The sequence below is a fragment of the Oculina patagonica genome, chromosome 8 (assembly GCF_052425735.1).
Source record: "Oculina patagonica isolate OP01 chromosome 8, crgOcupat, whole genome shotgun sequence".
Lineage (NCBI taxonomy): Eukaryota > Metazoa > Cnidaria > Anthozoa > Scleractinia > Oculinidae > Oculina > Oculina patagonica.
Genome location: NC_135765.1, coordinates 13,413,962 through 13,430,035, shown reverse-complemented (window position 1 = coordinate 13,430,035; position 16,074 = coordinate 13,413,962). Strand labels below are relative to the sequence as shown.

The window sequence follows — 16,074 nt, the reverse complement described above, 5'->3', positions numbered from 1 at the left end:
AACCGTTTCACCAGGATCGCGCTTTACTGAGACTGGCTGAATTTCTAGATCCGTGTTGCCCGTAGGGCTTTTCACAAGTTGCTCGGCAACTTTTTGGCAACTTTTCATATTTCGAGCAACTTTTTCCCCTTCGAGCAACTTTTTTCCTCTCGAGCAACTTGTTGTATTTTGAGCAATTTCCAGACCAAATATTATCCTAGTGTCTTTCAAAGACCATACGAACGTTTCTGAAGATTTACGAAGTTTGTCGAGGATTTTCGAGGAACATCTGAAGACGTTTCAATTTTCGGCAACAAATTTTCCTCTTATTTAGATACTTCTTTTGCTGTAAAATTGCATAAAACTGCTTAGAAATCTTATTCTTAAAGCTGATTTCCAGTCCGTACTGCGCAGACTCGGGGTTTGTTTTCGTTTTTGTTTTGAATTCGTTGAAACGTTACACTTCGTTGACAGCATACATGAAGTTTTTTAGTCCGCCATTACAGTTCGCTTCGTTCAAGAATTTCCGATGAGCTGAAACGTCGGTTTGAAATAGCGTCAAGGTTCTTTTACTTGTTATTATTTATTCTGCAAGGATATCTGGCGTTAATAATGAAGAAACGGGTAAGTTTGTCACGTAATTTTTAGTTTTGCTTTGTTTGTGAGGCTCACATAAACATTGCAGCCGAGATTGCGCAGTACGGACTGTAATTCATCTTTAAAGGGAAATTAGCATATATTTAGCGAAATGTTTTTGATTAGAAGCAGCGTTTTGGATATTTTGGGGCAACTTTCGAGCAACTTTTATTAATCAGAAGCAACTTTTTTGGATTTTTGGAGCAACTTTTGAGCAACTTCTTGACAAATTAAGAGCAACCTTTTGGGAAATCTCGAGCAACTTGTGGAAAGCCCTAGTTGCCGGCCCGTCAGTATGGCTCGTCAATTGCTATCCATATCCAATGCACTGGCGTTGAAAACCTCAAAGGTGATTGATATCACACCCGACGGCCTTCGCTTTGCCTCAGGAAAACTGGAAAGGAAAAAAATCAGTTATATTTCGTGACTAGTTAGGAATGTCGCGTGACACTACTATATCCCAGGAGCCTTTGCTTCTTCACATTTGCATAAACTTCTTCGCATTTTCATCAAACTGCGAGCAGTGCAAGCGAGGCGTTATTAAACACAAACTGCTTTCGAGTTCAATAGGAGCAAGATTGATTCAAGGACTGTTTAAATTGATCCTACATCGGCCTGCTGCTAATTCCTATAACATCTGTGTAGCTTGCTACCTTTCAGTGAGATGACAGAGAACTACTTTTCAATCGAATGCTGCTTCCGCTATTGACGTGGTTAGGTAATTATGGTAAGTCTTTAGCGGAAAGTCTTTAATTTGTTCGTGCATCCTCAACGATTCACTGCGTTGAATATTTCCTTGTTCAGTATTCATGTAAAGAATCGCTAGTTATCTGTTGTTATTCGATCGTACTGCTTTCATTAAACAATCATTGTGAACGTTCGACATACGGAATAAGTTCTAGCTTGAACTGAACTCAGTTGGTTTGTTATGTCGAACTTTGCATGTATTGTGGACACGAAGGCTGCCGCCGTAGTGCCTCCTTTAACACTCAGACAATGATAATGAATTAAGTGTGTTAGTATGATCGATCAAGGCCATATAAAAATTAAACTGCAGTTAAGAACCAATACGCCATTAATGTAATTTATTCATATACCAGAGATTTTATAATCTGACTTGTTTATTATATATCGACTTGCTGCAGGTGTCATGCGAACCCTGACTAATTGAACTTCGATGTTGTTTCGCCATCTCAAACTTCTCTACAGGCATTTTGTACTTTGTTAAAATATTTAATTAATAATGTAATTTTGCACTCAGACCTCGATTATGTTCGGTGAGTAGTACCTTACTCGCGTGACATGTGCGTTGGAGGCCGTTTTACAGATATCGACTTTGCCCCCTTCGTATCCTATAATATATATTTTTTCTTTTATTATGGTTATTGCAGAATTATCACAATAAAAGAATAAATCATTTTTAATGAGCATTATAGGATGCGAAGGGGGCAAAATCATTATGGCCGCCGTATCCGTAAAACGGTTAATTTGGATAGTGGAGGTAGAACTTGTGAAGAATGCTAATTTTGGAATAAGTCTGCAGCGTGAGTTAACAGTCCACTCTATTCTGGATGGTACTTGTGCAATTTCGAATTAAAGTTGCTCTGAACAGCGTTATAACAAGCAAATTCGATGAAAGTTGATGTTTGTTACTGACTTTTGTATCGTTTATACCAAGGTGTTTCGGCAAACTCTTAACTTTCATCGAATATGTCACAGTTACTCAATTTTAATACAAGCAATCTAGTTGTAAAGTACAATAAAACTTGTCTTTCAGTTAAATCGACTCTATACGGCCGAAGAAAATCAACTTACTCCAATAGAAAATCGGTAAATCCATAGCAAAATAAGTCTAAAATAAAACCAACTCAGGGAACAAAAACAAAATGAGCTGACACGTAAGCATTTAAGGTGGCTCGACCCAGTTTTTTTCTAGCGATACCTATCAACTTTGAGACCCTCATACTTAAAGGGATTAATGTCAATGACAAAACTACTATATCACATGCATTACACATAGACTGAACTTCAATATGATATAATTTTTTTGGCGATCAGAATGAATATCACGTGGCAATGACGTCACACAGGGTTTTACTCTGAATCGAATTTTAGGCGGTAACCGCATTTTCTCTCGAGATCCTCCACGCTACGTATACCTTGGGTGTTTGCCTTCATCTCAGTGGAGTTTCATCGAAATCTACAAGAGGAATTTTGAAATATCTTGGAATTTCTTTTTAGATGGTATAATTTATGCGTAAAATAAAGTCAAGACTTCATATAAAGACATTTGCTTCTTTTTAATGTTTAATGAGAGGATTTAGCCCCCATTCCTTTTAGAAATGTCCCATATACTACATCCAAACCTTTAGAAGAAAGTAGACTTGCGCGATTTCGAAAAATGTGAAAATATCTTAATCGGAGTAGAGCTCAATGTTTAGCTCTATTTACCATTTTTACGGCTACTTTTGCAAAAAAGCGATTATTTCAAAAACCCGTCGATGAAATTTTTCCAAAATTTTTCAGGATAAAAAATAATCAGTACACCACACAATCCCTAAATTTCATGCTCATTGAAAATTTCTAAGGTTGTCTAAACTAAACGCAAAATTGAGTAAACATTGAAGCGATGTCGAAGTTTGAGATAATTTTGTGCTCTGGGATTTCCTTTTGTTTCGAGGTAAGCACAACATCGAATTCCTGTGCACCACGCGTGAAATGACTACGCTTGGCTACCTTCCGAAAGCTTTCCGAAATCTTTCCGAAATATGGAACAATGAAAAAGAAATTGTCACGCATTAGCTTTTCTTGTTGGGTCGACGTCTTGGCTGAGATAAAAGTTAACCGGCTTTGAGTTTGGTGTTGAGTAACTGCTTTCTTCAGTTGGAAATGTATTCATTCATCCATTATTGTTTACTTGAACTCGATGCGAGATTACCATGTTCCGAACTATTTCGGAAAGCTTTCGGAGGGTAACCAAGCGTGGTCATTACACGCGTGGTGCACAGGAATTCGATGTTGTGTTTAAATTAAAACAATAGGAAATCCCAGAGCACAAAATTATTTAAAACTTCGACATCGCTTCAATGTTTACTCAATTTTGCTTTTAGTTTAGACAACCTTAGATATTTTCAATGAGCATGAAATTTAGGGATTGTGTGGTGTACTGATTATTTGTCACCCTGAAAAAACTTGGAAAAAATTCATCGACGTGTTTTTGAAATAATCGCTTTTTTGCGAAAGTAGGCGGAAAATTTGTAAATAGAGGTAAACATTGAGCTTCACTATGATTCATATATTTCATATATTTCGAAATCACGCAAGTCTACTTTCTTCTAAAGGTTTGGATGTAGTATATGGGACATTTCTAAAAGGAATGGGGGCTAAATCCTCTCATTAAACATAAAAAAAGAAGCAAATTTCTTTATATGAAGTCTTGACTTTATTTACGCATAAATTATACTATCTAAAAAGAAATTCCAAGATATTTCAAAATTCCTCTTGTAGATTTCGATGAAACGCCACTGAGATGAAGGCAAACACCCAAGGTATACGTAGCGTGGAGGATCTCGAGAGAAAATGCGGTTACCACCTAAAAATCGATTCAGAGCAAAACCCTGTGTGACGTCATTGCCACGTGATATTCATTCTGATCGCCAAAAAAATTATATCATATTGAAGTTCAGTCTATGTGTAATGCATGTGATGTAGTAGTTTTGCCATTGACATCAATCCCTTTAAGTATGAGGGTTTCAAAGTTGTTAGGTATCGCTAGAAAAAAACTGGGTCGAGCCACCTTAAGGTCGCGCAGGACCCTTGCAATCATTAGTATGTATTTATTTAAAGAGTATGCACGAACGGCCGGACGACTGAAGCCGACAACAAACGAAATATTCATGAGAATGTTTGTTTTTAAACTCTTTTGTGGTTTTGTACAAGTAATTACTAGTAATTGTTCTCAGCTTTGTGCCACGTGCGCTGGAACATAGGAAATTATCATAATTAGATTCACAGCTTTGAATATATCACACGTTGTTGTAAACATTGATTCGGAAGGTCTTCGGAAGCCTCAAAACCTGCAATTTTGTGTCCAAGCTTTCTCCGCCGATATAGAATTTCAAGAGTTGATTCGCGAGGAACATAAACTTGGTGTACTCTATTGTGCTATGACTAGAGCGAATTTTTAAATTTCCTTCTCAAAATGAAGATTGCACGTTTCAAAGTTTAAATTTCACATTTTTGCTCTCTTAGAAGCCATTAACTTGTTGCAGTTTTTGAAATCGAAAATTTCGTTCTAGCCATAGCACAAAAGAGGTTAAGATTTATCACGAGGCTATATAATCATTTAATTTGGTGCGCTGTTTTAGCTGAAAACTTGGACACAAAATCGCATTATCTGCAGTTAAACTTTTAAGGGCTTGTAACATCACAGACAAAGGTCATCTCTCGGTAAAAGGACAATCATGATGTAATTCCATAATCCCCGAATATCCTTGTTAAATTTTAGAGAAATCGATGTTCAAAATGTAGTGAATTAAAGCTTTACAAGATAGCACTCCGTCAAGAAATTTGGCTTATGAATTTATTAATGAGCAAGGGTCCCGCGCGACCTTAAATGTATTGCATATTAAGGTGGCTCGATCGGATTTTTGAGCGAGATACCTTTCAACTTTGAGCAACTTGTACGCCACCGTAAACAATCCGACTGAAAATCGATTAGTACAGCTGTACTAAAGAAAGATGAAAGTTTCGAATGAGATAAGTTTCATCGAAATCGGAGTAACCATAGCAACATAATGACGTCACCACCCATTTTATACGAGACCGATTTTCTTGTAATAGAGGGATAATTTTGAAAAAAAGGCTTCTAGATCTTGGACTTGACATAGTTTTCTCAAGGTCTGCAAAATTTGAAGAATTTCTATGAGAGCGTTTTCGAGAAAATTTTAGATGAAGTTTTCAGGTGCTAAAATACAACAAAAACAAAGCAGTCTTAAAACATTATTGAGAAAACGTTCACAAGGCCCGATCAAGTAACATTTTGGCCTTAAGTGAATCTTGTACTATCTAATTACCTTGGAAGAAAATCTCAGAGAAATCCTTTCATTTGATTTCTTGAAACATCGGCTTGAATATGAACTGGTATGAAGTGTTATTTCGCTCTTTTTATCAAAAAAGGGCCTTCGCTTACTAAAATGATCGCAAAATAAAAAGCGCTCGATAGAATTTTTTTAAACTTGGCAGTCAAAAAGAAGAATAAGTTTGTAATGAAATGTCCAATTTTCAAAATAATTGAAACATTCTAAGGCAGTTAATTTAAAGCCTTAACTCAGGTAAACATTGCGCTGTTTTTCACTCTACATCGGATCGCTGCCTCATTATAAGTCTCTATTGTGTCGTGTCCCGTGCATTTGCAAATTTCAGCACATCTTGAATATGTAAAACAGCCGCTTTTTTCCGAAAACTGAACAGAAACAAGCTAATTTAACAAGCCAAAATGCAATAACAACGAGGAATAGGCTAGTAAAGTACTTGTATTATCTTCAGTCTCCTAACAGTTTCAAGGCCAAGGCAGAATTGTCACAAACATCTCCAGTAATAAATAATTAGTGGTTCATGATCTACTGGAATTTACAAATGCACGCGGCTTGAGACAATGGATACAGATAATGAGGCAGCGATTCCGATGTAGGGTGAAAAACAGCGCAATGTTTACCTGAATTAAGGCTTTGAATTAACTGCCTTAAAATGTTTCAATTATCTTGAAAATTAGACATTTCATTACAAACTTATTCTTCTTTTTGACTGCCAAGTTTAAAAAAATTCTATCGAGCGCTTTTTATTTTGCGATCATTTTAGTAAGCGAAGGCCCTTTTTCGACAAAAGAGCGAAATAACACTTCATACCAGTTCATATTCAAGCCGATGTTTCAAGAAATCAAATAAAACGATTTCTCTGAGATTTTCTCCCAAGGTAATTAGATAGTACAAGATTCACTTAAGGCCAAAATGTTACTTGATCGGGCCTTGTGAACGTTTTCTCAATAATGTTTTAAGACTGCTTTGTTTTTGTTGTATTTTAGCACCTGAAAACTTCATCTAAAATTTTCTCGAAAACGCTCTCATAGAAATTCTTCAAATTTTGCAGACCTTGAGAAAACTATGTCAAGTCCAAGATCTAGAAGCCTTTTTTCAAAAATATCCCTCTATTACAAGAAAATCGGTCTCGTGTAAAATGGGTGGTGACGTCATTATGTTGCTATGGTTACTCCGATTTCGATGAAACTTATCTCATTCGAAACTTTCATCTTTCTTTTGTACAGCTGTATTGATCGATTTTCAGTCGGATTGTTTACGGTGGCATACAAGTTGCTCAAAGTTGAGAGGTATCGTCACTCAAAAATCCGATCGAGCCACCTTAAAGCGACTGATAGCGGAAAAGTATTCACGGAAAGATCTAAACTTGCCGACACTGGCGGAATCTCTCGAAATTGCGTTCAGAAAGTAAAAACATTTTCTCTCATAAAATCAGGCTCAGCAATTCAGTACAGGTTGTTACCTTGCATCAGAGTCCTGTTTCTTTCTTCAGCGGACATGATCCATGCAGTAGTTAGCTTCGTTTCCGAACACAAACATTTATTAAAAGCTATTCTTGATGGAGGTTGCCTATTTACCGAGTTAGGATTTCGAGTTGGATTTCGAGTTAGGATTTCGAGTTGGATTTTCGAGTTGGATTTTCGAGTTAGGATTTCGAGTTGGATTTTCGAGTTAGGATTTCGAGTTGGATTTTCGAGTTGGATTTTCGAGTTAGGATTTCGAGTTGGATTTTTGAGTTAGGATTTTCGAGTCAGGATGAAACGAAATCGCCGAAACAAGCAAAACTTTACAGTTGATTTCAGTTTTCTTTGGCCGCCCACTTTGCGAAGTTCGTTGGGAAATTGTAAACTTTGTTACAGTTCGTTACGAAGTTGCCAATTTCGTTGCGAAAAATTGCGAACTTCGATACAAAGTTCCCAACTTCAGCTCGATTAAACTTCACAAGTTTGCTAGTTAACGAGACACAAGACTTGCTGCTTGAAAGTCGGCCATCTGAACTCAATGATTATAGAACTGGTTAAGAAAAGTTGAAGTGTAAGGGCCTGTTTACATGGAGGGAGGGTGCCCCGGCTAACCGAGTTACCCGGCTAGAAGGGATAAAACCTAGCCCGCCTTTACATGCAGAATTCACAGCCCTTCTACCCGAGATATGACAGCGTCATTGAAGCGTGTCACGGCGTGGGAAAACAATGTAGCTCCAAATGATTGAAGAAAAATATGACTTTTTACTGAATAATCAAGGCTTTTCGTCTTCAAACCTATTTTAATTTCATGTGCAAGTTCTCAGAAATTTATTGCGTTCATTTTTGGCGAAATTCAATCGAAATTCAACAGTATTTGGCTGCCAAATTAAAATTAAATTTGTTGTGTCGTGAATTAGGATAATCATTCCCACGAAAATTTCGAATTTGCTCAAAGAAATGTTTCCAGCCGACCGATAAAACTAATTTTGATCAAATAGCACTGTTTGGGTCCAGAATGTATACATTTTATGCCATTAACTTCAAATTTAGTTTAAAACACACGCGAAAACTTATCCCGGCAAGCCGGGATAGCTCGGCCATAACCGTTTACATGGAAAAAAGCTATCCCGCCTAGAAGGGTGCCCCGGGCAAGTAGACCGAGTGCCCCGGCAAGGCGGGTTACCCTTCTAGCATGTAAAGGCTTCAATACGTTTTCTTAAGAAACGTATGAAAAGTTGGCTCGCCCAGGGTAGCTCGGTTAGCCGGGTAACTCGGTTAGCCGGGGCACCCGCCTTCCATGTAAACAGGCCCTAAGACAACGTTTCGCATGCATGAACGATCACGCAAGTGATTTGCCGATAAATATATTTTTTGCATGCAAAATTGGTCTAATTTTAAATTTTCCGCATGAAAATACATATTTTACGATTTTTGTGAGGCATAATCTTCAATTTCAAGTCTTCTGCCTTTGTAAGCCGGATGAAACTGTATATGTAAAATTGATTTTAATCGAAGCCGACGCGACGCGACAGGGAAAATTTGTGAAGACAACATGTTCACGGCTCGCTGAACATCAAATGTTTTGAACCTTTTATATGTTTTTATATTTTATTTTTATGACATTTGTTTTCAACAGTTTAGCGTAGCAAAATCCTCTTTAGTAACATAATTACAGAAGATTTTAATATGACCAGTTTAAAACAATGTAAGGTTTCTATTGATGTTGGTATATTTGTTCAAACAAGTATTTTGCAACTTTATTAAAGTTGAGCTGCAAGAGTCGCTTGGATATTCACACCGTTACCTTGTTTCCTTTAAAATTATAGAGTTCAGATTGCCATGACTTCCTTGCAGAATGTCTTGTTTCTCCTCAACTAGCAAGCTTGTAAAGTTTAATCGAACCGAAGTTGGGAACTTTGTATCGAAGTTCGCAATTTGATTCGCAAACTCGCAACGAAGTTCAACGAAATTGGCAACTTCGTAACGAAGTTTACTTAGTACAATTAACCAACGAAATTTGCAAAGCGGGCGGCCAAAGTAAACTGAAATCAACTGTAAGGTTTCCGCCACTTACCGTACTTTTCACTCCGTGTAGCCTCTTATGCACTCCGGTTAGTCTACTATACACTCCGGTTAGCCTACTATATGCACTCCGGTTAGCCTACTATGCACTCCTGTTAGCCTACTATTCACTTCGGTTAGCCTACTATGCACTCCGGTTAGCCTGTTTACGGTTAGCTTTCAATAATTGTAATGGGTTTTGACTCGAAAAATCCTAACTCGAAAATCCAACTCGAAATCCTAACTCGAAAATCCAACTCGAAATCCTAACTCGAAAATCCAACTCAAAAATCCAACTCGAAATCCTAACTCGAAAATCCAACTCGAAAATCCAACTCGAAATCCTAACTCGAAAATCCAACTCGAAAATCCAACTCGAAATCCTAACTCGGGAGTTAGTTTGTCTCTTCTTGATGATGCATGACAGACGCAGATTCAACCGCAAACAACAGAAACAAGCAAACTGGACTTGCATTAGGAATATCATTCGCAATTATTTCGAGTCTCCTCATAAACCTTTTTCGTTTTCCACAATTTCATGAAATATACTGTAGATGACTTTTTAGGTTATCGTGGGAGAAATATTTAGGTGAGAAAGTTATCGTTTTACTAGCGATTTCATTCAGCCTACACAGTGAACACCGCGCAACAAATTTTCCCGCGTTTTCAAATCATAACTTCGTTTAGATCTAACTGAAACGTCCACATCATCCAGTTGATAGAAGATAAAGGACCATAAAGTCAATTTCTCGTTTTACGGTTACGGAAAATGAATGCGACCAGAGACCGATGAAGTTAAAATTTAACCGTGTAGCAATCGAACGAGAGCCACATTTTTTGCGTTAAGGCGCATAGAGGTTTCGATACACTCACACATAAAAATAGACAAACAAAATAGAGCAGTTGGATAATAAATCTCTCAGATGTTTTGCTGTGCAGTGTCGCTGAGTCTATATTTGTCTTGCCCCGAATGTAAGACCTCTAAAGTCACATTTTACTAATTACCTATCTGTTTTTGTAGGAGGTTTAATGACTACATGAACTTTTCCAGCGTCATGTCCAGTAGAAAACTACGAATTACCCTCCTGGCAGACGAATGGAAGTCTTCCAAAGGTGGTCTGTCGACCATGAACAGAGAGTTGGCTATACAGTTTGCTAGAAGCCCCATTGCGGAAGTTACTTTCTTTGTTCCAAAATGCACAGAAGACGACAAGGAAGAAGCTAAACGGCATAATGTTAATATTGTGGAAGCAAACACGCTGCCTGGCTTTGAACCGCTTGATTGGTTGAGTTTCCCACCGGAAAATCACGATATTGATATTATCGTCGGTCATGGTGTAAAGCTTGGCAAACAAGCTCAAGTGATAAGGAAAAGTCATCATTCTACATGGGTGCAAGTTGTGCATACAGCCCCTGAAAAACTTGCAATGTTCAAAACTTACTCTGATGCAATCTCTAAAGGTGATGAAAAACAATGGACTGAATTAAAGCTGTGTACGATTGCTGATCTTGTCGTGGCAGTTGGTCCCAAATTGTATGGGGTCTACTCAAGATACCTCAGCCGCAGTGGCAAAAATGTCTTTAATCTTACACCAGGTATCTTCACTGAACTATCTGATTTAAAGCAGTCCACTCAAGGAAGTAAGGATTTTTGGGTTCTGGTATTTGGACGTGGTGACTCTGAAGATTTCGAACTCAAAGGCTTTGACATCGCTGCTAAATCGGTCGCTGAATTAAATGACAGAAGTTACCATCTCGTCTTTGTAGGTGCACCTTCTGGAAACGAAAAGCAAGTGGCAGATAAGTTACTGGAGCAAGGCTTAAGGCGAAGTCAACTGACCGTAAAAGGATATATTAAAGATCGTGATGACCTTGCTACCCTGTTATCTACAGCGAATCTTGCAATTATACCATCAAGAACCGAAGGATTTGGTTTGACAGCCCTAGAAGCCTTATCAGCAGGTCTACCATTCCTTGTCAGTCAAAACAGTGGTTTTGGAGAAGCCCTACAAGGAATCCCTTCAGGCTTATCTTGGATTGTAGATTCCGAGGATCCAAAGCAATGGGCTGAGGCCATCAAAGGTGTGCGAGAAAAAGGCATCGAGACAGCAGTTCAGGAGTGCCAAGAACTACGGACACGCTATGCTGAGAAGTACAGCTGGGAGAAGCAGTGCAACGATCTCGTGGAAGTGATGGGTTCCTTGGCTAACTGTAAGTATTAACAAGCATGTATGGGAAAGTTTTCTTCCTGGTTGCCGATATCTCGTCGGGGCCTCTTCATATGATCCCGGTTGACCGGGCTAGCCCAGTTACCGAGATCTCGGTTTCTGTAACCGAGAAGAAAATGTTCCCATATGAACACTCTAGCCCGGTCGCCGTGACGAAACGTTTTTTTTTTTTTGAGAAAATACCTTTGCTTTCGTAACTGGGTGGTAAAAATAGCATAATTTTGCCTTGTATCTATTTCCAATTTGGAAATATGCGAATTAGCTTTATAAGATAATTTACAAGGGTCGATAAAGCTACGATAGTCGCGAAAGATGTGAACTTTATGTGTCGCCATTTTGGTTTCATTTTTTTAATTCTATTCCCGTCAACCGGGCTAAAATTTTCCATATGAACTGACGTCAAAATCCGTCCTGGTAATCGAGACAGCCCGTAAAACGGGCTCATGTGAAGAGACCCTTGGTTGCAGAAACCAAGACATCGGTAACCGGGCTGGCCCGCCTTCTCATTTGAACAGATAAAAAGTTTTACATAGTAAATGGGAGTGTGCTGCGTTAAATATTTAAAACATTGCTAAAGATGTTGTTTCTTTTTTTGGAAATTATTGCTATTGTCCTCAGGGACAATTTTAGCCCAAGTAGTTTTTACTTGCGGACAAAGGGCCACATACAAAGCCACGGACAAAGGGCCACAATGATAATTTAATGCTTCGACGGTTTTCTAGAACATGATGATTTGTATGATTCTATCAGTGAGAAAATAACATTCCCGCTAACTGGGACAGTCCGGTTACCGAAGAGCAGTGCCTAAATGCATTCGTTTTCACAGCACGATTTGCCAAGGCGTTTGAACGTTGTTTCTACGGCTTTCATGGACCGCTTTACTATAGAAAACTTCAGGTTTTCGATCGCCTGCCCGATGCGACCATGGACGTAAAACCCGAAAAACAATGGCCAACATTACAGTAGTTCTAACGCCCTGGTTTTGTTTTCGTTTCTTTTCAGGTGTTTCAGTATCTCAAAACCTGCCACTCAACCAGATGAGCCCGATTAATCAGTGGAACTTGCCTTACGCAAATCAAGCTACCCCTGCTCCTCTGCCTGAAGCTACCCCAGCGCTCGGGTTTGGACGATCCGTGGTTTCTCAAGAAGCTCATCAATTAAACGCGCCAGGTATGACATGATTTCTTCTCAAACTCATTAATAATTCATCAAGTTAAAGCAAAACTAATCATAACCGTGAAGGAGGTTTGGATACCAGGTCTTCATTAGTCTAGATATTTACGAGTTTTTCCCGGTTTACTCTGCAGGTAAGTAATTTTAACTCTCGGACCAAGGGCCACATACTTTAATGATATTAAATGCTTCGACGATTTTCTAGGACTTGTGTGATTCTATCAGTCGTTCATATGTTTTCAGTCTTTATTCAGCAACGAGCTCAAGAAATACGAGTGACACTTTCATTTCAGTAGGCGAAATGCTTGTCCGTAACATTTTACGCCAGAATGATTTTGTCACAACTTTTCATCTCGGTGACTGGGCTAAAATTTCCCATCATATGAACGAGAAAAAAACCTTCCCGCTAACTGGGTCAGCCCGGTTACCGAAGAGCACTCCTTAAATGCATTCGTTTTCACAGCACGATTTGCCAAGGCGTTTGAACGTTGTTTCTACGGCTTTCATGGACCGCTTTGCTATAGAAAACTTCAGGTTTTCGATCGCCTGCCCGATGCGACCATGCACGTAAAACCGGAAAAACAATGGCCAACATCACAGTAGTTCTAACGCCCTGGTTTTGTTTCCGGTTCTTTTCAGGTGTTTCAGTATCTCAAAACCTGCCACTCAACCAGATGAGCCAGATTAATCAGTGGAACTTGATTCACGCAAATCAGCCTTGCGTGCCTGAAGGTACCCCAGCTCCCGGGTTCGAACGATTCATGGTTTCTCAAGAAGCTCATCAATTAAACGCGCCAGGTATGACATGATTTCTTCTCCAACTCATTAATAATTCATCAAGTTAAAGCAAAGTTAATCATAACCGCGAAGGAAGTTTAGATACCCGGTCTTCATTAGAATAGATTTTTGCGATTTTTTCTCCGCTGATTACTCTGCAGTTTTGTTTCGATTGAGAAGATATATCAAACACTCAAGACAGTGTTATTTCAACTCTCTTCTCGGTGTTTGGATATCCCGATGAAACACTTTTAATTTTGACACGCCTGAAGCTCGGGCGTATCGACTGGGATAAAATGTCGTACTTTCCTCTTGACTATATCTGTTGTTGCTAATCACGGATTTTTAAAATTTCGACGACGTCGAGATTGTGGGCCGCTGTTCTCAGAGGTCATGCAGACAGTTTTTAGAAGAATGGCATTCCATCCGTGAACCGAACTTAATCAACGAACACGTATACCTTCCTGAGATGTACAAAATCCTGGCCAATACCTTTAGTGGTTTCTCGCCTTTTTGAAAAAATCTAATTAACATCTGGACGCCATTTTAACTTACGCTGAAGAAGATTACAGAAAACCTAAAACGTCCGCTTTTTTATTTTTTAGTCAGTGAAAACAATTTTTTGCTATTTTCAATATATGTTCATATATATTTTTTTACAGCGTTACTACTTAACGGCTTACATGTAAATTATTCTGCAATGCATACCTACGGAGCGATATAATAAACAAACCATTTTAGTGCTACGGGTTAAAAAAAGAAAAAAAAGAAGGAAAAAAAGAAAAAAAATGTCCCCTCTGGGATTTGAACTCGCGACCTCTCGCTGCCACAAAGGGGGGGGGGGGGGGGGGAGAGAAGAAAGTCGGCACTTTTCTTTGGAGACATAGCAGTGCCTGGAAACGGTGCGAGTCTATATCAATCAAGCCGTTGCTAAGAAAGACATCACCCAAAGTTTTGTTTTCTCAGAAAGATTTAAATATCAATAATAATAATAATAATAATTTACTTATATTGCGCAATTATCAATTTAAAAATTTTCAACTGCACATTACAATATAGTTAAAAAAAACTAAAAATTTAAAATTTAAATTCACAAGCTAAAAAAAGATTAAAACTGACTTCATGCGTGTATAATTCGCAAGTCCTACTTTTGCCAGAATGGACACCGATATCACCGTTTGTTGTTGTGATGTCCGGCAAACTTCAAAAGAACAAACAAAATGCAAATAGCTATTGTGTTTTGTGCACGGTCAAGACCAAGACATGCGAACTAGACAATGACTTTGTCAAGCTATTCACTGTGCCCTTAGTAACCATTCGATAGCTACTGCCCCCCGAGTGCCTACACGAGTGTGCTAATTAGAAATACTCAGTCACGTAAGACGAAAATATCTTATATCAATGTAATAGACATTCCGCCGTTTATCCAGTGTTATCATGTGCGTCAAAGAAATGTTTGAATCACCTGCTGCTCATAAATTTTCAAGGAATGAAAACTAAACTTTTAAACTTGGCAAAAAAATTCTGTCGTGGCTCGAAGAGCTCTTTGATTAAATGCTCAAAAACAGTTTGTTTGATTTTTGCCACATGCACATCGATTTTAATTTGTTTTTTCGGCGTTCATCTTTTTTCAGGTGACGGTCCTATTTAACTATGACAGTTTCTTCTTGACTTGCTCATCACCCCTGAATGCGCCAACCTGATCAGATGGACTCAAGAAGAGGACTACGAGTTCAAAATCTTGCAGCCCACGACAATTGCTAAGATGTGGGGAAAGAAGAAGAACAAGCCCACCATGGACTGGGAGAAACTGAGCCGTTTCTGCGCTACTACTATGGCAAGAATGTCGTCGAAAAGGTCCATGGCAAAAGATATGTCTACCAGTTCATGTGTGACATCCCCAAGATCCTTGGCTATGACCCCATGGCTAACAAGTGTGAAGATTTCGTGGAGGATTCCGTCTGTGGAGAACCAGTGATGTCGCCTGATGTCGAAGATTCGCTCGTTACCTCTTCAGTCGAAGATGAGGGTCTGAATGGGGGTACCTCGATAACACGGAACACTTCATTTTTTGGCTCTGTATTAAACATGAAACAGTTACATTTAAGGCATTTTATAACTAACCAGTAAAAAAAAAAATTCACTGTAACAGTAAATTATATCCAGAAATTAAGAAACAAAAACGGCTCCAAAGAAGCTAATACTGTTTTGTTTAGTATATCAAGGAGTTTTCGGTCATTTTCTTTCGATTTCTGATCATTTGGAGAGATTTTCTTAGACTACCGAAGATTATCGAAGATGTTCGGAGACAACCGAAGATGTCTGAAGACTACCGAAGATTTCCACGGAGAAATACGAAAAGTTCATGAGTGATTTTCTTTATGATTTTCGAAGAGCAGAAGGATTTACAATGCTAAAAGACTGAAAGAAAAACCCTCCAAAAAACCCGCCGGAAACAGTAAAGTAAACAAAATTGGCCAATGTAACAACGAACTTTAAAAATTATCGGCAAATAACACTAAACCCCATTCAGACCCTCGAAGATGGTATACTTGCTGGATCTCTCGACTTCAATAGTTTACTTTTCTTGATTTTTTTTTATTTCTATATGGCGGAAGAGCCCGCAAGGGGGAGCTATACTATAAAGTATGTCTGTCTGTA

The 16,074-nt window shown here is 38.6% G+C and overlaps 1 protein-coding gene across 1 annotated transcript; it reads left to right on the top strand.

The window, feature by feature from the left end:
* Positions 1-1,089: 1,089 nt before the first annotated feature.
* On the top strand, positions 1,090-16,074 carry LOC144663868 (D-inositol 3-phosphate glycosyltransferase-like). Its single transcript, XM_078524949.1, has 5 exons — positions 1,090-1,342; positions 10,257-11,446; positions 12,466-12,633; positions 13,276-13,434; positions 15,048-16,074. The coding sequence occupies exons 2-5, from the start codon at positions 10,273-10,275 to the stop codon at positions 15,062-15,064; spliced, it is 1,518 nt and encodes a 505-aa protein (XP_078381075.1). The 5' UTR covers positions 1,090-1,342; positions 10,257-10,272; the 3' UTR covers positions 15,065-16,074.